General features: G+C 37.1%; 2 protein-coding genes across 4 annotated transcripts in view; one reads left to right on the top strand and one right to left on the bottom strand.

Annotated features, from left to right (window-relative positions):
• Window positions 1-2,838, top strand: part of UCP1 (uncoupling protein 1) — an 8,244-nt gene extending 5,406 nt beyond the window's left edge. The window contains exon 5 of the mRNA XM_029950999.1: window positions 2,570-2,838. Coding sequence (XP_029806859.1) covers window positions 2,570-2,757 — 188 coding nt within the window. The 3' untranslated portion in view covers window positions 2,758-2,838. The remainder of the gene's footprint in view (window positions 1-2,569) is intronic.
• A 3,706-nt stretch (window positions 2,839-6,544) lies between these two features.
• Window positions 6,545-27,347, bottom strand: part of ELMOD2 (ELMO domain containing 2) — a 29,379-nt gene continuing 8,576 nt past the window's right edge. For all 3 annotated transcript variants that reach the window (XM_029940768.1, XM_029940756.1, XM_029940761.1), the window contains exons 4-9: window positions 23,250-23,347; window positions 22,867-22,996; window positions 20,051-20,184; window positions 18,759-18,827; window positions 17,154-17,287; window positions 6,545-10,070 (exon numbers count right to left, since the gene is read on the bottom strand). In XM_029940768.1, the coding sequence (XP_029796628.1) occupies window positions 9,925-10,070; window positions 17,154-17,287; window positions 18,759-18,827; window positions 20,051-20,184; window positions 22,867-22,996; window positions 23,250-23,347 (711 nt within the window). In that variant the 3' untranslated portion in view covers window positions 6,545-9,924. The remainder of the gene's footprint in view (window positions 10,071-17,153; window positions 17,288-18,758; window positions 18,828-20,050; window positions 20,185-22,866; window positions 22,997-23,249; window positions 23,348-27,347) is intronic.

Here is a 27,347-nt window from a genome sequence, read left to right on the forward strand (position 1 = left end):
TTTGTCTTTATCTTATTTTTTTCCCTTTGCTTGTTTCTTTTTTTTTCTTAATTTTTTAAAATGTTTTTTATTTATTTTTGAGAGTCAGAGAGAGAGCGCGCAAGCAGGGGACCGTAAGAGAGAGAGGGAGACACAGAATCTGAAGCAGGCCCCAGGCTCTGAGCTAGCCGTCAGCACAGAGCCTGACGTGGGGCTCGAACCCACAAACCTGAGATCATGACCTGAGCCGAAGCTGGCGCTTAACGGACTGAGCCACCCAGGCGCCCCTTGCTTGTTTGGTTCTTAAATTCCACTTATGAGTGAAACCATATGGTATTTATTTTCCTCTGACTGACTCATTTCACTTTGCATTATACTCTCTAACTCCATCCATGTCATTGCGAATGACAAGATTTCATTCTTTTCATGGTCGAGAGATATTCTTACATGTGTGTGTGTGTTTGTGTGTGTGTGTGTGTGTGTGTGTGTGTGTGTGTGTACACTAAATATTCATCCATTCATCTATCCATGAACACTTGAGCTGCTTCTGTATCTTGGCTATTATAAATAATGCTGCTATAAACACAGGGATGCCTGCATCCCTTGAAGTAGCATTCTTGTATTTGAGTAAATACCCAGTAGTGCGATAGCTGGGATTTTCACTATCATAATTTGATGGACTCAGCCTTTAAATTGTATTAAAGTAGAACTAGAGAAAAATGATTGCCAATGATCTGGAAAAATGATGCAGAAAATGATGTGGCTTGGATTATTATTCCACTCACCTGGAAACTAGTATTGTATAGATTACATTTCCCATTAAGTAATATTATATTGAAAACTACCTTCCTAAGCAAATCCAATATAAGCTAATTTATAGATATAATCCACAAGGATTAAACTCATGATAATATAGCAAAATTCTATAACCCTTTAAAATTGTAAGGCAGAGCCTCAAACCGTATCAAATAAGCATTAATGCACCAGACACATTATACACAAGGTTCCAATTCAATGTAAATGGCAACTATATGTTAATACAAATGAAATACATTATAAAATTAAGAATGGATATATTAGTTATCAACCATTAACCATTTAACAATTTTTAAATTTTTTTGCAAATTTAAAACCTTTTGGGGATACATGTGGCAATAAGGATGAAGCCTGGAAACATTAAGCTAAATAAAAAGGGGCAAACGGTGTGTGATTTCACATACATGAGGCATCTAGAATAGTCAGATTCATAGACACAGAGGTGGAATGGCAGAGGCTGGGGGACATGGGGACATAGGGAATTACTGTTTAATGTGTACATTTTCAGTAAGGAAAGACCAGAAGGTTCTAGAGATGGGTAGTGGTTGCTCGCAGTGTGAATGTACCTAATGGCACTGAACTACATGCTTAACATGGTAAAATAGTAGACTCATGTTATGAACGTGGTACCACAATTAAAATACACACACACACACACACACACACACACACATCCAGGAGTCAGGAGAAATGCGTTGAGATCTAAACAAAACAAAATTCCACACAAAAACCTTGGAGGCCTGATTTTTTAGGCCAGATCTCTTTAAAAAATCTATCCGAGGGGCGCTTGGGTGGCTCGGTTGGTTGAGTCTCCGGCTTCAGCTCAGGTCAGATCTCACGTCCGTGGGTTCGAGCCCCACGTCGGGCTCTGTGCTGACAGCTAGTTCAGAGCCTGGAGCCTGCTTCAGTTCTGTGTCTCCTTCTCTCTGCCCTTCCCCCTCTCATGCTCTGTCTCTCTCTGTATCAAAAATAAATAAAACATTAAAAAAAAAAATCTATCCGAGGCAGATTTAACTGATGACGTCTTTTTCTCCTGGAATATTTCATTGCTGCAAACGGGTGTTCAAAATCAATCCTTTGATGGCACCTGGGTGATTCAGTCAGTTAAGCGTCTGACTTCAGCTCAGGTCATGATCTCATGGTTCGTGGGTTCGAGCCCCACGTCAGGCTCTGTGCTGACAGCTCAGAGCCCGGAGCCTGCTTTGGATTCTGTGTCCCTCTCTCTGTCTCTCCACCCTTCCCCTACTCGCACTCTGTCTCTCTCTCATCCTCTCTTAAAAATAAATATTAAAAAATATATTTAAAAAATCAATCATTTGGTCTGCACAGTTTGACATAATTCTCAAACATAACACACACACACACACACACAAAGCCCACAAAAAGCAAAACCAAAAAGTGCACTTAGTCTCTTGACAGTTTAAGGACTTTGGAAAATGGTCCACTTGCTCATCACTTTTTCTTTGCTTTCTCCTCTAACCTTTTCAACAGTTTCTATCTCCCATTCAGAAAGCAGAGCAAAACAAAGCACACCTTTCCACAACCTCATAAAAGGGGAGTTATTGGAAAATGCCCCTTTGGAAAGGAAACATGCTCTGGTTTGGAGGGAGTGAAGGCTGTGTGTGTGTGTGGCTAGTTGGGAGTACGTGGGTTTTGTTGTTATGCAGCAGTTTTAGACAACTAGATGACACATTGTTTTAGGTGCACAGTAGGGAAGGGTGAAGAAGAGCTAGCTTTAAGTGCCTTTATGTGAGGAGAGTGGTCCCGTGAGAAGCATCAGCTATCTGTGCTGCAAGGGCTTTGAGAATTCTAACAAACTCAGAGGATGGTGACCTGCACTTTTCTAGATTTGCACCTTCCTTCTTGCGACTTGGATCCTGGAACGTCATTATGTTTGTGTGCTTTGAACAGCTGAAGCGGGAACTGATGAAGTCAAGGCGGACCATGGACTGTGCCACATAATCGTCTCCAGGGAAAGGATGTAACACTGCGGTGGGAATCTGTGCTGACTGAGCAGATAATTAAAATCCAAACCAAAACAAAACAAAACACCTACTCATTTTATTTCACCCTAAAAAGATAGAGGAATTCTGATCGAGTTTTGGACTTTTTAAAGAAAAATTTGTATTTATTTCTTGTGACTTTTATTCCAGTGTTTTCAGAAGGAGAAAACAAAACACTCAGTATGCACCCTGGCAAATGCAATGTCCAGATAAGTGAGTGCATCTGCCTGTTTGGGGAGGGCTGGGGTCTTACGATTGGATATGAAGAACTTTAATATGTTTTACTTATAATTCAAGTTGACAGAAGAGGAAAACGAAGTGGTCCATTTTATGTTGATAAATATTTAAGGTGAACAGTTATCAAAGAAAATGCAATATTTCCTTTTAATTTATTAACCCAGCTGTCAGTTAATATATTCAATAAAATACTACTAATATCTTTAAAAGTTTGCCATTTTGGATCTATATCTGAATGTAAACTTGCGGTTCACCTGGATTACAAAGTGGCCCAATAACAAGTGAAGGTCTTTAGACCCAAGAGGCAGAAACTTAATTTAAATATAATTGGTACAGTTTTTTTTTTTAATTTTTAGAGTCTATATTTTATGGTACTTTTTAACAACCTCTAATCTAAGACACTATAATCATTTGGGCATATTGTTATTAGAATCATGGTATCGGGCACCTGGGTGGCTCAGTCACTGAGTGTCTGCCTTAGGCTCAGGTCATGATCTCACGGTTCGTGAGTTTCGGCCCCATGTGAGGCTCTGTGCTGTCAAAAATAAATCAACATTTAGAAAAAGTTTAGAATTGTGGCACCTACCCCAGAGTTAAAGCATTTTTGAGCCAGAGGTACCTTTGGTTAGACAGAGGAACAGTCTTCGATTTCTACTGAGATAAAAAGAAACTTCATGGCATCTTTCCAGCAAAGCTAAAGTCATTATTAACATGTGCAGTAACCTTTTTCTCATGCCTTACAAGCGGAGTGCAGAAGAGATAGGGAAAGAATAAACAAGAGATTTACAAGTATAAGAAGACATGGCCCGAGCCTGTTTTCAACCCCAAACAAGAACGGCAGAAGGCCCGGAAGCCCACAGGCTGCCAGGCAGCATTCTGGTTGTTTTAATCAGCTCCACATTAGATCTACTGTTGGGTTCCCCCCTTGACTTCATGAGGTTTCCCCGGTGCTCATTTCCCCTGGTGTTACCTGCAAAAGGGTCTTGTAGCAAATGTTCTCAGTATCTCTCACCTGTCACCTTGCTCTCACCACTTTAGCACACACGGGCCTGACTTCCTGTTGTCACGTCAGCACCTCTAGAGGGTCTTCTGGCCTTCAGAGCCGTCTTTGCGCACCTGCGCACACTAGAAGAGCAGGGAAAACACACACCCTGTAAGCGGGCCCTTGCCCAGTAACTGACGGGAGTTAGTGCATAAACACTTCAGTCCCCTTACCCGCAGGTGGAAACACCCTCACCCTCACCCAAGGGCCCAGAATCCAGTTACACCCAGTGTTATTTTGCTTAATACCAAATCCCTTTATGGGATGACTTCAATTCCCTCGCTCAGTTCCCCACCCCTTACCAGCATTTCCTGGGATCACCTTCCAAATGAATGACACATCCTTATCTCTAGGGCTGATTCAGGGGAATCCAAACGACAACAGACCACCACCTTACAGCAGCGCGTTTCTGTCAAGAATTACAAAGAAAACATAAACCTTCGTTTCTTTGCTGAAATCTTGCTCAAGCAATAGGCAGTAGTGACAAGATGCTCCCCCTTGACCAAACTATAATCAGGCTCCTCTGAGCCGTCTTTTTCCACTAAGTCCCATTGTTAGGCACGTCTCCAATTTTAGCAAGAATCATCCTAAATAGGTTTAGCCCAAATCCCTCACCCCTGATAATTGATCAAATTCCTCCTCTACCCTTGATATCTGATCAATTATCTTGGATTTTCTATGTATACATTTATATCACTTATAAATAGTAGCTTTTCTTTCCATCCACTTGTTTCACTGCACTCGGTGGGGTCTCTAGCACAACTTTGAATAGATGTGCTGTGACGATTCAGATTATTCATCAAATGTTCACTCCTTTTCCCTTCCTAGTAGAGTGTATTTCACTGTCATTGATGTTGGACTTGACCATGTGACCTGCTTGATGACCAAGGGAATGTTAGTGGACATGATCTTAGCAAAGGCTTGAAACACCTTTGAGCCACTGGGCTTGTTCCTGTGCCTCATGAATTATGGGGTGTTCACCCTTTATTATTTAGAAGAGATCATGAAAACTGTCACCATTTTATTCTTAAATGTGTTAATTCACCAGTGCAAGCCACACAGAACTGTAGGTTTTTTTTGTTGGTTTTTATTTTTGAGAAACAGAGACAGCGTGAACAGGGGAGGGTCAGACAGAGAGGGAGACACAGCATCCAAAGCAGGCTCCAGGCTCTGAGCTGTCAGCACAGAGCCCGACACGGGGTTCGAACCCACGAACCATGAGACCATGACCTGAGCTGAATCTGGATGCTTAACTGACTCAGCCACCCAGGTGCCCCTGTAGTTTTGTTAATGGAAAGGTTTTTAATTGCTGACTCCAGCTAATAGTGCTAGGACTTCTTGTTTCCCTATTTCTCTTTGTACAGTTTTGTTTTGGTAAATGATGTTTTTCCAGAAATGTTTATATCCCATCTAAATTTTCAAATTTAAGGTTATCCTCAATACATGTTCTTTCCAGAATTTGCTGGATATGCAGTGATGTTTCACATTCAATTTTTGGTATCATTGTTTCCCTCCTTATTCTTTTTAAAAAATTTTTAGAATTTTTATTTTAGAAAGAGGGAGAGAGAAAGAGAGAGAGAGAGAGAGAACAGAGGGTAGGGAGAGAAAGGAGAGAATCCCAAGCAGACTACATGCTCAGCACAGAGCCCAACCCCAGGCTAGATCTCATGACCTTGGAATCATGACCTGAGCCAAATTTACCAGTTGGACGCTTAACTGACCTGAGCCAGCCAAGCGCCCCTATTCTTTCTTTCTTTATCTCACCAAGAAATCATATTAGTAGTCTTTCCAAGCAACACATTTTTACTTTTGTTGATTGTATGGTATGCATTTCTATTGTATGCATTTAAGCTCTTACCTTTAATATTTCCTTCTTTATTTTCTTTACATTTTTTGCTCTTCACCAAACTCCTTGAGAAGATTGCTTTGTCTTTAATTTTCAGCCATTCTTTTTTCTAATACATACATTTTAAAGCTATATGTAGTATTAACTTTAATAAAGTTCGTCCGCTGTATCCAACCAGTTCCATATGGAGTATTTTTGTTTAGTTCAAAATGATACACACACACACACACACAGAAATGCTCTGCAGCTGTAAGTAAATACAGTAAGGAAGCTATGTATTAAGATAAAATGTATCTAAGATACACTGCGAAGTTAAGAAAAACAGCCCACGATGCAGTAGGAATTAGTCCTGTCCTTTGTAACAGTGGTGGCGGGGAGATATCGCTGCTTGTCTTTTTTTCCAGTTCTCTTCCGGTCTCATAACCAACTGTTGTTACCCAGTAGGTAATCAGTGGATGAGTTAAAGTCACAAAAATAAAATTTTTCTGTGTATTTTGATTTACTCTGTAGGAACATGATTAAAGGGTTAAATAAGAAAGTCACTGTTTCGTGAACATAAATGACTTAAAGGAGGGATGGGGAGGATGGGAAGAGACAGAAGGATTAGCAGAAAGGCTTATAACAATTTTGAAACTTTTTTTATTTGTTCACAACATTCTGAACAAAAGGACATCACACTTAAAGTATTGCTTTTACATAAGAAGTTAATTGTTTTATCCAAAGTAGACAAAAATTGATTTCTTTAAATTGCCAACTGGCACTTTTTCCCCCAGGGAAAGCCACTGCTTATATTTTTAATATATTAACAAAAACACAGAACTGCCCTATAATTAAAAAAAAAAAGGATTGCCCTATAATAGGTCTTACTTGAACTACATTTAAATTTTTTGTCAAAGGGAAAAGCCAAAAGAAAAAAAAATAAGCTCACTCGTGATTTCTCTCAGATGTTTAATAAGTCCATTAATCGTTGTTAAACATCTGCTTGTGGGGAGAGATTCATACACATGAAAATGGAAAGGAAGCCTCCGCAGACTTGCTGGGAGAGAAGACAGGCGGACGGTTTACCCTGAGAAAGCAGCCGCTGGCCCCCGGCCAGTCCTGGGCGTTCCTGCCCTGCAGGCGCCCTTCCCTGGGCCTCGACAGCGTGGCAGCGGGCATCCACTGCCCACACACGGAATGCGGCTCCTGCGAGCAAACCTTTGACCACGTTCTACTCCACTGAGGGCAAAGGGGAGAAACGGCACATAAACAGTTATTACCAGAAGAAAAACGAAGAGCACAAGTATTTTTCACACAGAAAAATACATACAACTCCAAGTAGCTGTTAACGTCGAAAAAAATCAGGATGGGCATTTTCAAGAAAAAGAGCCTGTTTTCGAAACTGGTGCCAGTAAGATACTGATTTATATCTAACTATATCACCACACTTATATACAAAGAGAGGCTGGTCTAGGTTTACGGACACGGATGTCCCCTGATTTCTCCCATTCCCCTAAAGATTGTCTTTCAGAACATACTTGAACCACGACCAGTATAATTCTGTTTTTACACCATTCTGGTCACTGGCACGCTCTCTTTGATCTGGCACATACAAAAATTCATTTCAACGTCGATTCACTTTTTGAAGCTAAAACAAACAATTTTCCTGCTCCTTCAATTCTATCACTACTTTGGTATTTTATTCATTAATATAGAAACAGGTAAGATTCTAAATATGGATTTTAAGACTACATAAAACTCTAACACACATATGCTGAACGCAAGGAAACATAGGAAAGGACACACAATTATATTTTTCTTTTCATGTACCTCACTATGTTACGTTCTAATTTACAAGTGGGGAAACTTAGCTTGGCTTCCAGACTACCAAACTAGAATTTATTGGCAGTTTTTAGACCAATTCACTGCAGAGCTTCTGAAATGGTTACAGAGTATTTGAAGCAAAAGCAGGACCTATAATGTACAAACAGCGACAGATTTAAAGAACATATTATTGACCAAACTTTCAAATGACATTCTCAAAACATTATTACAAAGGTTTTTTTCCCTCCCTAGAAGGGGAAAAACTTAATTACTTAAACAGTTTTCCCTTCCATACATACTTGAGTCATTCTTCAATAAGCATGACAAAGTTAAGTCAGTTCAAGACCTCAGCTGTTTAAAGATTAAAATATAAAAATAAGAATTTTCAGCATGAACATTAAAAGACTAACAGAATTGCTTTCCATGTAATAATAAACACTATAAAATGAACTTTGATGATTAGCACCCGATCCTTACTAGGATTTTGCTACATCTCCTAGAACTGTAGAACTAGAAACTAAAGCACTGAAAACATAAAAAAGAAAATTATGATAATCCCAAGGTTGAGAAGTCTCCTACAAGAAACCAATTTTAAATTTCTGTGATACTTAGACACCAAACCACCACAACTATAATTAAATGAACTCAACTTTTAAATGTTTTAACCCCTTGAGAAAATAATAATTTTAAATGCTGCATTTTCAATGTGTGTGCTATACAACACTGCATCTGTTAGTTTTCACGCAGATATTTTTTTACCTCTCTTCTCTTTGGCAAGTTTGCAGAGAGAGGTCTGTCTAGAGACACGGACGGACACTGCAAGTCTCGGGTCTTGCGACCACATGAGTCAGTCCTTAAGCACTTGATATACATACATACTTAAAGATGGCTAACTCTCATCGTATTTAGAATATGTCTTTAACAGGCGGGTTTCTGTAGGATTTAAGAACTTAGTAATCAGACAAACTGATCTTCAAAGTCTTTTAGTTCTGCTAGGAGTACAAACGTCTAAAACACACAAGGAAGAAATCATTCCCATGAGAATCTCATCACCATATAATCCTTGACAGTACTTGATGCCCTCCTGAGATTTTAGGAGAATAAAGCTACACGAAATGCACAGTCATCATCCTCAGGCTACTTTAGAATCCCACAGACCACAAACTCAAAGAATACCCATAAAGTCTATATGCCATGGTCCAGAAACACTAGGGAGGCAAAGCAAGAAGAAGCAACAGTTAATCGTAAGTAAAATAAACCAATGAATGCTGTTTCACCAGTATTTTTGAAAAGCTTTAAGTTTTCCTTTTGTGTAAGTTCAAAGACAGCTTTACTGAAATAGCCACTGTCCTTTGACGAGAGTCCAGATTTTCTTAGCAAATACATCTCTTTTCATAAACACAGGCAGAGAAGCCTCGTAAAAGGCCTTCACACCAAGCACTACCGTTCTTTTCTACAACTGACTGAAAAGTAAATAACTGAAGATAAGAAAATACTTTTAAGCTTGAAAATGCCACTGTGATATTTTAAAGTGTAGTATTTAAAAACAAAAAAGCTAGTCACCAAAACGGTCATTCTCTCATTATCCGTTATGCAAAGTAATCAGGGAAACCAGAAAGGAAGAGGCCATGATTCTTCATTCTGTCTGACGTCTCTATGCTTTTTGCTACTAATGAAGCAACATTAGGACATGTGATTGAGATGCAAGCAAAGAAAACCATGAAAAACTAGTCTTCCTGTAAACTAACCTAGGAAGAAAACATGACAAAGAAAAAGAACAATCATCTCCAAACTAAAACACAAAAAATTTTAAAAGAGCTTTGAAAGGTTACAATACTGACTTGATAGTACAACACATAAAAATGAAAACAGATTTTTACACATTTTAACCAACCAATTAAATACAAATACCTGATTTGTACTTTTACACTAAATGGGCTAAATCCCAAGTTCCAAACTGTAGTTCCCAGTACTCTACAGAAGGGATCTTTGGAAGGATAAGGTACCTTTGGAGAACAGTGTATAAACAACTGTAAACATACACTGATTGTCCACTAGCTTTCGTAAATAGAATTTCTGAAATCTTTGTGTAGGAAATTATATCTAAGGAGTGAAATTGATCAGATGCTTTCTATTACAACATATAAATTCTGTTGTGTGTGCAAAATGTGGTAGAAATAGAAGATACTACGGATGATTCATATTTTTAAAGTAAGTGATACATTACAATCTAGTAAGAGTCCTTTAATCTTTTCATGAAACTTCTCTCTATACACGTTGAAATACATAATGCTTTCTGGCTTTTCTTCAAACCAAAACTTGTCAAATTCATAGACAAGGTAACCTGTGGTTAAAAAACAAAACAAAACATAAATATGGTCTCAGGAGGGAAATCACAACCAAACCACCTCATTTGAAAGTACAGAACCATCCTTTAAATTATACATTAAGATACAATAATCAGAAATCATATTAAACTACTAGAAACCTGAAAAACCTTATAAGAAATATTTTTGTTCAAAATAAGCAGGAATTTTAATAAAATATTTAGTATATTTACTGTTTGTCTCAAATATCAATAAAATCCCTCCAATGTAAGAGATACAGTACTGTCAAAAGGTGCCTTGGAAACAGGGAAAAAAGTTATCCCCAGAGACCCCTGAAATACACATATGAAAGTAATGAGACAATGGGCTGGCTGGGTGGCTCAGTCAATTAAGCGCCTGACTCTTGATTTCAGCTCAGGTCATGATCTCACACTTCATGAGTTCGAGCCTTTTGTCAGGCTCTGCACTGAGAGCAGGGAGCCTGCTTGGGATTACCTTTCTCTCCCTTTTTCCCTCTCTCTCAAAAAAAATTTTTTTTTTCTTAAATAACAAGAAAACATTAGACAAGGAAAAAGTACATGAAAGCCATTTTCTACTTGATTTATGAATCTAAGAATTATTTCTACTTTCTCCAATGAACTACCAACATCTTCTCTTTTAAAAAGAATACACAAACTAAATAGTAGGCTTAAGGGCCCCTGGGTGGCTCAGTTGGTTTAGGTCTGACTTCGGCTCAGGTCATGATCTCACAGTTCTTGAGTTTGAGCCCTGCGTCGGGCTCTGTGCTGATGGCTTAGAGCCTGGAGCCTGCTTTGCATTCTGTGTCTCCCTCTCTTTCTCCTTCTCCCCAACTCATACTCTGTCTCTCTCTCTCTCTCTCAAAAATAAACAAACATAACAAATTAAAAAAAAATAGTAGGCTTACTGTTTTTGTTGTTAAGTATCCTCATGACAGTATCCAAGTTAACCCTCAAAGTATTAACATTACATAATACAAATAAAAATGTAAATTTACAACCAAAAAATGTGAATTTAAAACCACTCTTAAGCCATATTTGGATTCAACCAAATATATGTATTTATTTAACAAATGCTACTATAGTGCTACCCACATGCTCATGTGTGCATTTACTCTCCAGAAGCCTATGATGTGGTGCTGTTACTCCCATTTTACTGATGAAGAAATGGAGGGTGCAGAGAGCTTTTACTTATTTATTTATTTATTTATTTATTTATTTATTTTAACTAATCTCTATGCCCAACATGGGACTAGAAGTCATGATGCCGAGGTCAAGAGTCGCATGCTCTACTGACTAAGCTAGCCAGGTCCCCTGAGAGCTTAAATAACTTGCCCGAATCACAAAGTTTGCAAGGAGTCTCTATCATGTTATACATTAGACTTTGTTTCCATCAGAATCTCATTTCTTCTTCTGAGAGGATTTGTAATAAGGGAGAGAAGTGACTTATTTCAGATAAATGGGGGGTGGGGGAAGGAACACAGTGACTACATAAAAGTGTGGCTAGATTATAATAACCTCATAACCAGTATAAAAAAAAAAGTAATTTCCATTTTAGAAATTAGTCATAAAGCAAACACTAACAGTTAAGAACCATGACATTTCAACATTGAAATAACACTTCATAAGAAAGCCAGTTTAAGAAAGATTTCAGAGTAATCTCCTGATCTGATAAAACAGATTTTTGTTAACTAGGATATATGAGAACAGTAAAGAATAAGGTCCCTTTGAGCAGAGGGCCTCTTGTTCCCAAAAGCCAAACTGAGAATGATCATCTTGTACTTATTTTTAAGTGGTATTTTTAAAAATCTTTATTTCGTTCAAAATTTACTTCGTACTTACATTAGAAGAGTACATCTATAGAAATTACACATTCATTTATAAATTATATCTGTGCCCCACCCCACACCTACTCCCAATACATTGACAGTGACGTACAATAAAAAATTTGGAGATTAATATGTTGGGTAGTATGAAAAATAAGACATCTATGCAAATTTTATTATATTTTTATTATTTTGGCAATTATATTTCAGTTAATTTACCATTCTTATAAGTCCTCTAAATTGCTTTTCATTACTGCCTAAGCAAATGAGTATTTTGGTTTAGAACAAACTTCTCAAGTATAAAGTGCTAGCTATTTCTTTTTTTTTAAATTTTTTGTTTATTTATTATTGAGACAGAGAGAAACAGAGCATGAGTAGGGGAGAGGCTGAGAGAGAGGGAGACCCAGAATCCGAAGCAGGCTCCAGGCTCTGAGCTGTCAGCACAGAGCCTGACACGGGGCTTGAACCCACAAACCGTGAGATCATGACCTGTACTGAAGTTGGACATTTAACCGATTGAACCACCCAGGTGTCCCAAGAAACTTCTTACTCAGAATTGAGTTGCTGCTCTATAATGTAAACTGGTCTCGGAGAAAGACTGGCCTAAAGTCCTGAGGCTGCAATGGCTAAGTTGATTTGAAGAGACACAAAGAAGCTACAGGAGATGAGAACAAAATTACAGAAGGGCCTTACAAGACTCTGAAAGCCTCGCAGGAAAGAATGGAAAAAAGTTGTTTCCGCAAAGTACATCTATTGCTCTTTTGCCTCTAGGATGTTTCAAACATTAGACACAACAGAAACACCATACAAAATCTCTAACCTCAAAATTCCCGGTATGCTTTTACTGTCCCTGACCAAAGCCACAGGGGCATTTGAGGTTTTCCAATAGGAGTTAAAATAAGGTAACCACAGGAACAGGGATTAACTGTAACCTGGCATGAGGGATTTATTGGGATAATAGAAATGTTCTAAAAGTGGACTATGGTGTTAGTTGTATGACTTAATAACTTTACCAAAACTCACTTCACTTGAAATGGGTGAATGTTATGGTATATAAATTGTATCTCAATAAACTTGTTATTGAGCCATAACTTTTTTGTTACACAAATTTGGGGGTTATTTTTTTTGGAATCACCAAACCACTCGGGAGGACACTGGATACCTGCTTGCATCTCCAACATACAAGAGGGCGACAGTGGAGCTAACAAACTGAATTAGCACTCACTTGTTTCCAGCCTTGTCTTTAGAGAACAGTAACAACAATAAAAAAGCAGTAGGGATAACGAGGGAAGGGGGAGATGGAGATACATCACAGGGAAATAATATATGTGAAAGCTAATCTCTTTATAGTTCTTTATTCTACACAAAAACTATGACCTTGGAATTGATTTGTGCAAATGAACTGGGCCCAGTCCCCCAACAAATAAGGTTTGAAGTTATTTTCTAGTTAGAGTATGTTCCTTTTAAGAAAAACAGAACCTTAATTAAGACATAAAACTTTAGGGGTGCCTGGGTGGTTCAGTCAGTTAAGTGTCTGACTTTGGCTCAGGTCATGATCTCATAGTTCATGAGTTCGAGCCCTGCATCAAGTCTCTGCTGTCAGCACAGAGTCCACTCTGGATCTTCTGCTCCCCCCTCTCTCTGCCCATCCCCTGCTCATTCTCTCTCAAAAAATAAGCATGTAGGGGCCACTGAATGGCTCAGTCAGTTGAGCACCTGACTTTAGCTCAGGTCATAATCTTGCAGTGTGTGAGTTCGAGCCCCATATCAGGCTCTCTGCTGTCAGCACAGAACCTGCTTTAGATCCTCTGTCCCTCTCTCTCTCTCTGTCCCTCCCCTGCTCAATGTGTACTGTCTCAAAAATAAACAAACATTAAAAATAATAATAATAAGGATTTTTTAAAAAGACATAAAACTTTACTGATAAAGGATATAAAAATCAATTTTGGGGAGGAAACTTCAGTGTATAAGATTGAGGTGTGTGTGTGTGTATATGTTTGCTTTAAATGTTTCAAGAAATTTGAAAAACATAAGCTTCATTGTTTCCAGGATGATCCCCACCTCTTATGGATCTAGAACTGATAGAAACAAGGTAACTGAGAAGGTCCTATAATGACTTTTGTACCTTAGCATCACATTGATGTTCTTCTTAGACAGGAGCCAAACAAGATGTTGGTGCCGAGGGCACTGAGATCAACAGTGTCCAAAGACGCTCACGTTACCCATAGTTAGGGGGAAAAATACTGGGCAGAGGCCATTTTGCACTGCTTTCTTACCTACCACACTCTTGTATTTATTTAAAAATGGTAAAATGTTTAATTTGGGGAGGGGAGAATTTTTTGATTGTTTTATATTTGTTTTATGTTCAATGGGCAGCTTCAAACAAGCATATATTTCATAGAGAAAAAATGATCAGAGGTTGTCAGTGAAGGCCCAGGAGTTTAGACATTATGCAAAAAGTCAATGAGAGATTTAGGGGAGAAAATCAAACAAGACTAATGGGGAAAAATAGTTCCCTAGCAACAAGATGAAAGCTAAGACCTGGAGAATAGGGAAAAGATGATGTAGATTTGGATAAAAATCTGTTCAAAATGCCCCCTAAAAAAGGAGACTGTTTGAGCTTGACCCAAGGCAAGGAAGGGTCTCTTCCCAGCTCACAGGACGAACACACAGACTCCACAGTCTATACTAAGGGATAGGTATGCTGGGCTACACTGACCCAGTTTCACTGTTTGTATCTGGTTGCAGTCAAGGCATGGAGACATCTCCAGTACAGTCAGGAAGGGCCAGCAGGGGGTTTAAACACAACTACAATGACAACTCTGCTATGGTAAAGGAGACCAGTGCCTCCAGGCAGATCATCTGACAGCAGTCCCAGGAACCTGAAAAACCTGACCCCCCATCTGAAAACATGTAGCATCCGCATATGTGGATGTGTGCCCATCCGCATGAGATCCTTTATCCCTTTCCATTAAAAAAGATGTAGACATACAAATGCTAGAAGCTAAAGAGACATTGGACTGAAGATGCGCATTTTGGTATCACCGGTACACATACGGTATATCAAACAGGGGCTGGATGAAACCACATGCACATAGCATGAAGGGCTGAAGAGAGAAGGGGGTCCAGGGTTGGGTTCAGAGGTGCTCCTACACTTAGAAAGGGAGTAGATGAAGAGTCAGCAAAAAAAGTCTGAAGAGTCAGTGGGGCTAGAGAAAAGAAAGAAGATTGTGCCATCAGAAAAACCCAGATAATGTTTCAAGAAGAAAGGCATGGTCATTTACACCTACTGCTGCTAAAAGTATCAGGTAACACAAAGAAAAAAAAGGTGGCAAGTGGACTTGGCAACAAAAAAGGTTGTTCACGTATTTGAAAAAATTCGTTTTAGCAGTATAGTAGGGAGAGAAACCGAACGAGTTAGAAAAAGGTTAGAAGTGAGGAAGTGAAAACAGCACTTATTTTAAAATTTCTATGATGAAGGGGAGCAGATAAATGGAGTGGGATCTGGAGGTGGATGCTGCACTAAGGGAACATTTTGTTTTGGTTTGAAAAATGGACTCTCCATAAATGCAGAGACTTTTGCCTCATTTCTGCCATATCCCAGTGCCCAGAACAGCATGACACACAGCAAGTGAATGAATGAATGAGACACACCAAAGCAAGTCACTAGTCTGATAAAAATATTCCAAAAGAGAAGGGAAGAATGATGGAGAAAGAAATGGGTAGCTGAAGGAACAAAGTCTCTGAGAAGACTTCCCAGAGAAGGTCATGTCTAAACTGAGATTTGAAAGATGAGTAGCATAACCCGGAAAGAAAAGAGCAAAGAGACCAGTGTTCCAGGCAGAGTGGAAGGTCCAGAGTTGAGAGAGAGCACAACATGTCCGCACAACCAGAAGAAGACCAGCATGCCTAGCTTTCAGACTGTGGGGAGTTGGTGTTTGGCAGAAGATGAATCCGGAGACGTTAACATGGTATGGATTATGAAAGGCCTTCTAATGCAACCTTTTAAAGAACTGTAGGCAGCAGAGTAAAATGACTAGATTTCATTTTAAATAGTTCTACTTCAATGTGTAGAAGAACTGGAAGAAGGTCATCAGAGAGAGACGAATGAGAAAGTTATTATAGTAAGCTAGTAATGAAGGCCTGATGTTGTGCAGTTGTTACAACAGGGATGGGAAAAAGGAGAAAAAGCACGAGAAATTTAGGAGGTGACACACCAGGAGCAAAGGATCAAGTGAAGGCAGGGAGGCTGTGGGAAGAAGGGACCTGGAAGACACCTTCAACAATGGAGATGAAGAAGTTATGATTTGGCAATTTAGGTAACAATAGTAATATTATTATAGGTAATATAGCTTCCTGTATCCTGCTAGCATGCAAAAGGTGTTCTAAAGTCATAAAAAGATCAAGTAGAATGTGAAACTATGCTAGGTTTGTTTTTTTTAATTGTTTTTTAACATTTATTCATTTTTGAAAGACAAAGAGAGTGTAATTGGAGGAGGGGCAGAGAGAGAGAGAGAGAGAGAGGGAGACAGAATCAGAAGCAGGCTCCAGGCTCTGAGCTGTCAGCACAGAGCCTGAAGCAGGGCTCAAACCCACACACTGTGAGATCATGACCTGAGCTGAGTCAAACTCTTAACCGACTGAGCCACTCAGGTGCCTCAAAACTATGCTAGGTTTAAGTTCTTTGCCTCTGAGCAATAGCTTCACAAGATAAGTTCATTTGATTAACCTTCAGTGAGCAAATACCATCACAATAGAAGCTAATGCAACAGTGGGAATAATGACAACATTAGGAACAGTTATTAAGGACCACCAACCTAATACAAGAAAATCTTGCCTTGAAATGCAGCGGGTGAGGGTAGGGGGTGGGGAATGTTCCTTTAAATTTCCTTACAGGACTAACAAAATAATCTCTGAATGGTCTGTCCTTGACTCAACAGCATTCGCTGACCAGTATTCAAGTGAGAAAATTCATTTTATAGTTGACTACAAAATGGATGTCTATAGAAAGACTACATAAATCCTAAATCTGCATATATGTGAAAAAACTGCCTTCCATAATTTTTTTCTTCAGCAAATATAGAAACTGATGGTAAAGTACTCTTGGGGACCCATCTACCATTATTTCCCTGTTTTTCAAAGATCCTAAATAAAATGACAAGCATAAATTGAATACTTAATAGAGAAATTATGTATCTTCCTAATGATTTAAAAATTCTTTTACAAATATCTAGTTTTAACTCATTTTAATACTCACAATAAAACTGATGAAAGTGTTCCATTGTTGGTGTACCGGGAACAAAGTTGTAGAGATGAAACTTCAATGCTTCACTCTTCAGCAAGCTGTAAGCCATCTCAGTAAGGTTGATTCCAACTATTGCATAAGAATACCTATGTCAGAAACATTACCAGTTATACCAGCTAGCCAAGTTGCTCATAAAATAAATTTGAAATTATGCAAGAAATTAGGGAAAAGTTATGTTGATCCATTTCTAATACAATTATCAATTTTATAATAATCTCTACCTATTAAGAAAAATAAACCAGAATAGATAAAATATTTTTGTTCTTTTAGAGGCTGTTGATTTTCTGAATGTAATCTAAGCAGTAAAAATGAAGGTTTGAATACAAATATACTGACTCAAAGGGGCACCCTGATATTTATAGCAGTTTTATCAACAAAAGCCAAATTATGGAATGAGCCCAAGTGTCCACTAACTGATGAACGGATAAAGAAGATGTGGTGTGTATACACACACATACACATACACACACACACACACACACACACACACACACACGCTGGAATACTACTGAGCCATCAAAAAGAATGAAATCTTGCCACTTGCAACAAAGTGGTTGGAGCCAGAGTGTACTAAGTGAAACAAGTCAGTCTGGAAAAGAAAAATACCACTTCACTCATGATTTCACTCATATGTGGAATTTAAGAAAGAAACAAAACAGATGAACATAGGGGAAGGGGGAAAAAAAGAGGGGGAGGCAAACCATAAGAGAGTCTTAACTATAGAGAACAAATTGAGGGTTGATGGAGGGAGGTGAGTGGGGGATGGGCTAGGTGAGAGATGGGTATTAAGGAGGGCATTTATGATGAGCACCAGGTGTCACTAAATTCTACTCCTGAAACCAATATTACACTACATTAACTAGAATTTAAATAAAAATCTGGAAAATATTCCAATATATATGTATGTATATATATGTGTGTGTATACATACATATACACACACACATACACACATATAGGTAAAGCTATAAATGAATAAATAAATATAAAGCTTTGGTCAAATACCAAAAACAAAAATCCTTAAAAAAATTAGAGTACTACACACACATTGTCATTGGCTTCTAAACACACTGGGTAATCTGATATGTTCTCCATTATCAGGGTATTTATTTTATAATGTAATATTGTTATAATGTTTTTTCAAAGGTAGGTATCACTGGAATATAAGAATAAAATAATAATGACAAGACTAATAATAGAACCTTATTTGCATTTCAATTCACAATTTTCAAAGCTATTTCTCATTTTCCTATTTCTATTTCAAAGCTATTTCCTATTCCTATTTTCAAATCTATTCCTCAAGAAACTTTCATAAAGTTCCTTACCTCCATTTTATAGACAAACTATATTTTGTGACAAAAATATACTGAATACAAAACTGATTTATGATCACACTTCACTTTTAAAATAATGTATCATGTAATATCCTTTATAAAGTTCTTATTAATAAAAATAATCTCATTAAAAAAAAAAACATGAAAAACTTTCAAATCCAGATAAGCTCATCAACATTTTAACATTCAAGAACTTACAGTTCCCTTGACCTGTCCAGCTTACCCTAATTTTGGATGATTTGAACGGGAAAGAATCTGGTGAGCTTCACTGGTATAGTTTTCACTGAAATACCTTTAAGAAGTTTAAGAAAAATAATAAAATATGTCATTCAAACTGAAGATGTACAGAAGAAATTTAAGAAGCTACTGTCAAGATGATAATACTGCCAATTGTCCCAGCCTCCAGCTGATCACTTCCGGGACTCGGAAATGGCTCTGCGTCAAAATTTAATTCTGAGCTCTCAGGCCTATCCTGTTAGTGCAGGACATGGCGCAGCGCAAGGCTTTAAAGTACTTAAACAAATACATCATTTAACAAAAGACGTTCTATCTACCTTTAAAACGAACCTAGAGTTATTTTGTTTGTCTGTTGTGATTTTAAATTTTCTATAAAATAGGCCATGTGTGCCTGTTGGGACATCATCTGTCACCTCGGCTTATTTCTCCTACTGCAGCTTAGGTCAGGATTGTTTAATGCCATTTTCCGGGCAAACAGAAGAGGGCCAATAACCTCTCTTCTGCACTACAAATACCCTCCCTGGTCAGCGGCAGAACTAAAATGCTGCCATAAAACAGAAGTATTAGCAGATATAACAGAGAAATATATAACACGATCTGTTTGTAGGCTCATACAACCTGCTGGCTTATACTAATGGAAACTTAAGTTTGAGCTCTTAAAGCTAGGGACTGATCTTCTGTTCAGCCTTCTGGACCACCTCATAATGCACTGATACTCACACACATATAACACAGGATAACCAACTGGCTGTTTCTAGGATGATAGGAAGTAGAATAAAAAGTGGACTTCCATGGCTCATTTAAATTTTAGACGGCACAATCACTGAAATTTTCATAAAGTACAGAAATTTCTAAAAGAGAGTTCATATAGATTCTGAAAAGTCAGGGCTTTAGCTCACTTGTCACAGATGGTGAAGAGTAAGTGTGAAGAGACTTTATTAGTATCTTATCAAGTTATATTTCCCAAAATGGAATTAGAGAACCAGAGAGAAGAGGCAAAAAGATAAAAAGAGTAAGAAAAAGTGTATATAATTCCTTAAGAGGTATCAGAAAGTAGGTTAGGAAGAGAAAGGAAGATGTCAGTAAGAAATCATACAAACACAGAATGTGTCCTATCTTTTCATATTGTTGCCAGCACATCAGTAAATACTTTTAGCAGTGTAGCTATTAAAATGCAGAAAAAGTGTGAAACAACTAGATTAATTATCAGAATTTAACAGTATTAGAGGTTCCATGTAATTTCACTTAGAGAAGAAGAAAAAGTTTATTTTCACTTACACAAGATTGATTAATCCAAGGATGCCCATGCCTCTGAAGTCTGTTTTGGGATCATCACCCTGGAAACCAATGTCGGCCCACTGCTTGGAGATCCTAGCCTTCAACTTTTTTGTGGGCATCAGAAGATTCCAAAGCTGTACAAACATGCTTCCATATTACAAATAATAGTGATGTTCTTAATTTACCAAGACATTTTTATTCTCAGAGGTGATATGAATTAAGTAAGATGCTTTCCACAGGTTTTGTAGATAAATTATACGTTCAACAAAAACCATACTTAGAGGACTTTTCAATTATCCTAAAAAATGCAGCATACTTAGTCCAACTTAAAAGACTGATATGAAGAACAATAGATTTTGAAAAAGTATCAAGTATACAGAAACCTAAAACAATGAAGCACCTTTATTTACTAAGTCATATATATATACCAGCACTGGTAAACTGCCTCCTTAAGAAAAACAGTACTAGGTACTTGGTCCTTGCCTCAAACACTAAATACTTAGGGAGGCTCCATTCTAATGGGGCGTGATTAGTCCCTAATCAGAAGGAGGGAGACAAGGAGGGAATCATGAAGAAATAAGACTGCTAGTATTTCCCATCCAAGTACTAACCAGGCCCGACCCCTCTTAGCTTCTGAGATCAGATGAGATTGGGTGTGCGTTCAGGGTGGTATGGCCGTAGACAAGACTGCTAGTATTTCAATCCGTATGATCATTATTTTACATATTTTCATAACTTTAAAAGAAAAACATAAAATGGCTTGGTTTTAAGGAAATATGTTCCTTAATTAAGACTGAGGATTTAAAAACAGAAATCAAATATCAGCAACAAATTAACCAATGCAAAATAAAGTTTAAAACATTTGATCCTTTTCTAAGGATACCACAAAAGTCAGCAAACAAAACAGACTTACAAAACTTATTAAGAAGTTTGTGAATATTTGCAGAACAGAAATACTTGCATTTTTTTCCATTTCACTACCATTTCAGGCACTGTTTGAGTAAAGGATTCCTAATGAAAGTAGTATCCTGTCACCTAAAATTGAATGTGAAGACTTGTAACCTTACTTTAAGACAGGGTCAGGACTCTGGTCCTGAAGCTAATCCAGGCATTACATTAGATTTTATCTGGTCTCTTCTCCTTTTACTAACATACTGGCATCTCTCCATGAGTTTGGCAAGGGGTTTGATTATGGGTGGCTCACTCGGTTAAGTGTCCAGCTCTTGGTTTCGGCTCAGGTCATGGTCTCATGTTTCATTGAGTTTGAGCCCTGCACCAGGCTCTGTGTTGACAATGCAGAGCCTGCTTAGGATTCTCTCTCTCCCTCTCCCTCTGCCCCCCCTCCACTTGCTCTGTCTGTCTCGAAATGAATAAATAAACTTAAAAAATTAAAAATTAAATAAAGTAAAACAAAATGCACAAATATCAAACTGCTGAGTTCCATCTCTGGTGATTCTGACTTCATAGGGCAAAAGAAGAACCTTAAATTCTAAATATTAAGATGCTGGTTAACTTTAGGTAAGGTGGTTCTTAAACTTCACTTAAAAAAACACGTACCTACTTAACTCTTTACTCACAGAGACTGCTGAGTCTGTGCTGTGGCTGGATGGTTCACTGCCACCAACTGGTTCTTTACCTCTAAAACTGACTTTCATGATGAATCACTAAGATAAAAATTCCCTTGACTACAATGCTAGGATCTGTATCTTACCCCTTCTAAAGGGAAGGCATTATGTACGAAGAGTCAGAAGGTAAGGGAGTAATGATTAACAATGAGCATATAAGTGGTGTCCAACCCGCAGTGAGTGCCTGGCACCATTCTACAACTTTATTTTTTATTTTTAGTTTTTAAGTTTTTTTCTATAACTTTAAATATACAAATTCAGTCTACACCAACAGCCCTTTGAGGTACATATTTTCATTATCCTTATTTGACAAAATCAAGTTTTATTTTTAATTTTAAAATTAAGTGAAGTATATATTTATACTCTGAAAAACAGGTTGGTTTTTGTTTTTTTAACTTGTCTCTTACTGTTACTTCGATACTGTCAATGTCTCTTTCTACAGTGTTTTTAGCTGTAACAAACTCCTAACTCCCAAGTACAATGCACTATTTTCTTTGACTTTAACCATTAAAAATGAAATTGGGCCTAAAGCAATTATTTTGTCTCCTCTGGGCCTTAGAACCTCATCCCTAAACCTAAAATGTAGATGCTAGCCTAGATGATCTGGAAAGCTTATTCCAGGTTTACTAATCTCTAATTTTGACCTCTAACCAGTCTTATGTATTTAAACTTTAGAAATAAGAAATGGGAAAATGCAAAGTAAATTTTATTACTTTCTTAATTTTTAAATCTGTGGTGGTATTATTTGGCAATTCACATTCCATAAATCCTAAAATATTTGACATAATAATATGAAATGGGACATCCATGTTCACAATTTGAAAGTAAGCTAAAAAAAATGCCTAACTTAAATGAGCAATTTATACAAAAAGTCAAGGGAACATCTGAAGCTTTTGGACTCATACTTTTCAGTTAAAAAGATATCTCTTATATTATAAATTAAATCATAAAGCTTATAATTTATTTTGGAATTAAAAACATTAAAATAAAACTTATCTGAATCTATTTTAACAAGGCTTACCAGAAAATTATAAAAACAGTTAACTCAAAATCTTTCACCAACAATAACAAGGGGCAAAGAAATGGGATGCCTGGATAAGCCTCTAGAATTTGCACACAATCCTTACTAGCTCGAGCCTGCTTTATTTTTCCAATGTCCAATAACTCCAAACACTGAAAACAAAATTTTACCTTGAGAAGCAGCTTTTCATGTTGGAGGTTATCAGAATCATATGGCCTTTTTCTCACACTCTCTACATCCAAATAGAGCTGTTTATAACCGGATATCTGCAGTAAGCATGCCTTCATGCAGATTTTAAAACTGAAAATGATAAAATTATTATTTTAAAAAATCATATCTTCTTATCACAATATAGTAATGTCTTCCATAGCACGTGGTTCATATGTCTATTTAGAAATCATTTACTCGATTCCTCATTTAGCGAAGTCACATAGTTGAACTGGATGATCTCTACAAAGCCTTCAGCTCCCCTAGTTTACAACTAACTGTGTGGGACCTCCACACCTCACCGTACAAGCGTGTGATAAAAGAGAACGCTGTAAAGACAGCATACCTGGCATCCTTCTCAGGGTTAATATTCTTTTCCTTCATTATATCTTCTACACATTTGTCCACTTCACTCTGAACAACAAGTGTTGCTTTTTGCAAAACCTATGCATGTGAAAGAAAGCTGAATGAGGAAAATCCCTTAGAGTTGAAACAAAGCAGTTAAGTTTTGAGTCTTTACATTTAGTCTTTACAATGCATATATTAAAATGCAAAATAAACCAAATTTGCTTCACTGGGGCTAAAACCATACACACACACACACACACACATACATACATAAAAGAGAGACAGCATGATGTATCAGATAAAGGCTTTTTCAATTGGGAAGCAATAGGTTCTCAACTGATTAGTTCTTAGCAAATAAGCTACCACCACAGTGGGTGCATGAAGCAGATATATAATTTTTATAATTACGTAACAAAAATATATGTACAAAAATTTTAATGCAGAAGTTAAAAAAACTTAAATGCAAAAGAGCAAAAAGAGAACTCAAATATTCTTGTAATTATTGGCCACCAGACACAGCCACTGGTAACAGATATCCTTAGTCTTTTGTCTATGCATATAAAACAGATTTCTTATATAATATGTCCTATACAAGTGCCCTAGATCCTTCTTTGACCAATCAAACAAGTTCAGTTCTTTCTTACCCTTAAAAACTTTTAACTCTCATCCCTCTGTAAACGACCATCAAAATTCTCTCTGGTGCCCCTTTTAACTCCAGGCAAAATACTCTTCCCATCCCTGGAGGTACGCCTCTGCACACCCCAGACCTCTCTTCTGGAGCGCTCTTTCCCAATCACTGACACATTAATACTTCCCACTTTTAAGGTAGTTCGCATACCAGGTCAAAGAACCCTCCCCTGATTCTATTCAAGTAGAACTAACCTCTCCTCTCTTGGAATCCCCATAATAATTTATCTATACTTTTCCATGATGCATTCTACTTTCTATGTTATAGTTATTTTACATATTAACTAGAAAACTCTTTGAGGACAGAGATTATATCTAGTTCATCTTTTCATATCCTGCACGTTAAAGTGACAAATAATTGTTAAATGGAGATATTTAACAGAGAAAAACCTGAGAGAAGGCAACTGTTTCAGTAAACGGTATTTACAGCAATGCATACTATTATTTAAAAGGAAGAAAAGGAAAGAAAAAGAAGACTCCCAAAAGTAAATTAAAAAATTAAAAGGAAAATGACCAAAGACTAACAGTAAAGATACACATACGGTCAACAAGGCCTAGGTGGCCAAATCCTGAGGTAATATGGCCATCGGAAATGTCTTGAAGCTTAAAACTTAGCACTAATGAAAGGGCTACCTTCACCTTGGATAGGAATCCTTAGCCTCCTAAAATGAGAAACCAAGTCAAATATCACCTTGTTTTGTGAAGCCTTCCTCAGCCCTGGAGTTAGCTACTTCCTTTTATGTTCATACCTCAGTGAGAAAGCATGGACTACAGCATATTTATTTAGTTTTATACATTTGCCACTGGGCTTTGTCTCTCCTATTTACTCTTACATTATGAATAACTGATTCAATGAACTTGCTAGAGCCCTACCTAAACTTAGAGTTCAGATTAGAAATAATGTCTAGTCTCTCAGCAAATACTTTTTCCTGCAGACTTATGACTTAAAGACAATGACTTTTTGTTTTTAACGGAGGTATATTACAGATACAGTGAAAGGAATAGTACTCAATTTGATCAATTTTGACAAATGCAAGTCCCAAGTATTACACATCTGTATCAAGATGTAGAACATCTCCACAAACCCAGAAGGTTCCCTCGTGCCCCTTCCTCAATCAGCCATTCTTTCAAGAAGCAACCACTACTCTGATTTCTGTCACCGTAACTTTGTAGTGTGCACAAAAAACAAAGTAAGAAATTAGGTATTCTTTTGTCTGTCTTCTTTCAATGTTCCTAGAATTCATCTACATTCTCGCTTTTAACAGTAATTTGTTCCTTTTAACTGTCAAGTAATTTTCCACTCTATGAATAGATCTGAATTTGCTTATTCATTCTTGTGGTGATGGGTATTTGCACTGTTTCCAGTTTTAGATGATTATGAATAGAGTTGCCATAAAGATTCTTTATCATGGTTTTGTAAATACAGGTTTTCATTCCTCTTATATACGTAAAAGTGGAATTGCTAAGACATAGGATATGTTTAACTTTTAAAGAAACTGTCAAAAACATTTTCCATAGTAAAATGGAAAGCATTTTATACTTTTATAGAGTAATGGTAACATTTTATCTCCCATAGGTGCTCACCAACACTTGGTAGTCTCAGCCTATTTATATACATGTATATATGCATTATATATGATGTTTAATTATATATACACATTACATATATATATACACACACACATTTATATACATATACATGTATGTGCCTATTCAAGGATTTTTCCCTTTTTAAAACTGTGTTGTCTTTTTACTAGAATTCTTGAAGTACTTTATTAGATACAAGTTTCTAGTCAGATATATGTGCTGCAAATATCTTCTCAGTAAGTTGCTTGCTCATCCATTTTTTTTTGCCAATTCATTTTTTAAAGACATCTTTGATAAGCAGTTTTTATTTGGACAAAGTCCAATTTTTCCATTTTTTTTCTTAAATGGCAGCACTCTATCTTCTCTAACAGAAATCTTTGCTTAACTCATGGTGGAAGATATTCTCCAATATTTGGAGAAACTTTAAAATTTTAAACACAGGTGTAAAGTGTGTATCAAATTATTTTTTATGTGCAGTGGGAAATAGGAGTTGAGCCCCGACTTTCCTCAGTTTGGATATCCATCTGTTTTAGCACTATTTATCAAGAACACTTCCCTGTTCTCACTGAATTGCTTTGGCATCCTTGTTAAAAATTACATGGGGTCTATGGGGCGGCTGGGTGGCTGTTGGTTAGGCATCCAACTCCTGATTTTGGCTGAGGTCATGATCTGTTAGCCCTGTGACAGGCTCCACACCGGGCATGGAGCCTGCTTGGGATTCTCCTTCTGTCCTTCCCCTATTCCTGTACACACGCACATATACACATTCTTTCTCTCTCTCAAAAAAAGAAATTACATGTGGTCTATGTCTGATTTCTCTTCTGTTATATTGATCTATTTGCCTTTCTTAGAAACTTCTCAATTCAAGTAGTGTTGTCTTCTAACTTTGTTCTTTTAGTAGATTAGTTGCGCTTTATATTTCTATGTAAAGTTTAGAATGCGCTTGTCACTTTTCTTTAAAAACAGCTTGCTGGGACTGGAATTGAACTAAATCCAGAGATCAATTTGGGAATTAAAATCTTAACACTATTGAGTCTTCCACTTGATGATTACAATATATCTTTCTACTTTTAACTTTTCTTAGGAAAAGGAGTTTTAGTGCAGAAGTCTTCTGTAGTTTTTATTAAACTTATCAAGTGTTTGTTTCTGAATGCTACCGTAGGTGCTATTGTTTTTGTTTTCCGAAAGTTTGTTGGTTATAGAAACAGATGGTGTCCTGAGACATTGATAAATTCATTTATTAATAATGCTAGTAGTTTTTATAGATTTCCTAGGGTTCTCTGCACTCACAAACTCTACCACCTGTTAATAAAGACAGCATTCTTTCTTTCTCTTTAATCTTATGTTTTAGATTTCTTTTCCTTATGGACCATCTAAGACCTCCAGCACAATACTAAAATCAGAGTAACCATCCCTGCCTTTTCCCTAATTCGATGTGGGAGCATTCAATAGTTCATTAGCATATATAATGTTAGTTGCATGCTTTTCACAGATTGCATCTATTCGGATGAAGAATCTCCTATGCCTAGTTAGTTTAGCTTTTTAATCATGAATGGGTATTGAGTTCTGTCAAAAGTTTTTCAGTATCTACTGAAATGATCTTATTTTTCTCATTTATTTTGTTAATGTGGTGAATTACATTCATTGATTTTGAAAACTCAATCATGATGTATTGTCTTTTTTGTGCATTACTGGGATGAATTTGCTAATGAAGAATTTTTGCATCTGTATTTATGAAGGATACTGATTTGTCATTTTCATTTATTATACTATCCTTGTCTGGTTTTAGCATCAGGGTCATACTGGCTTCACAAAATGCATT

Source organism: Suricata suricatta, chromosome 1 (genome assembly GCF_006229205.1).
Source record: "Suricata suricatta isolate VVHF042 chromosome 1, meerkat_22Aug2017_6uvM2_HiC, whole genome shotgun sequence".
Classification (NCBI taxonomy): Eukaryota; Metazoa; Chordata; class Mammalia; order Carnivora; family Herpestidae; genus Suricata; species Suricata suricatta.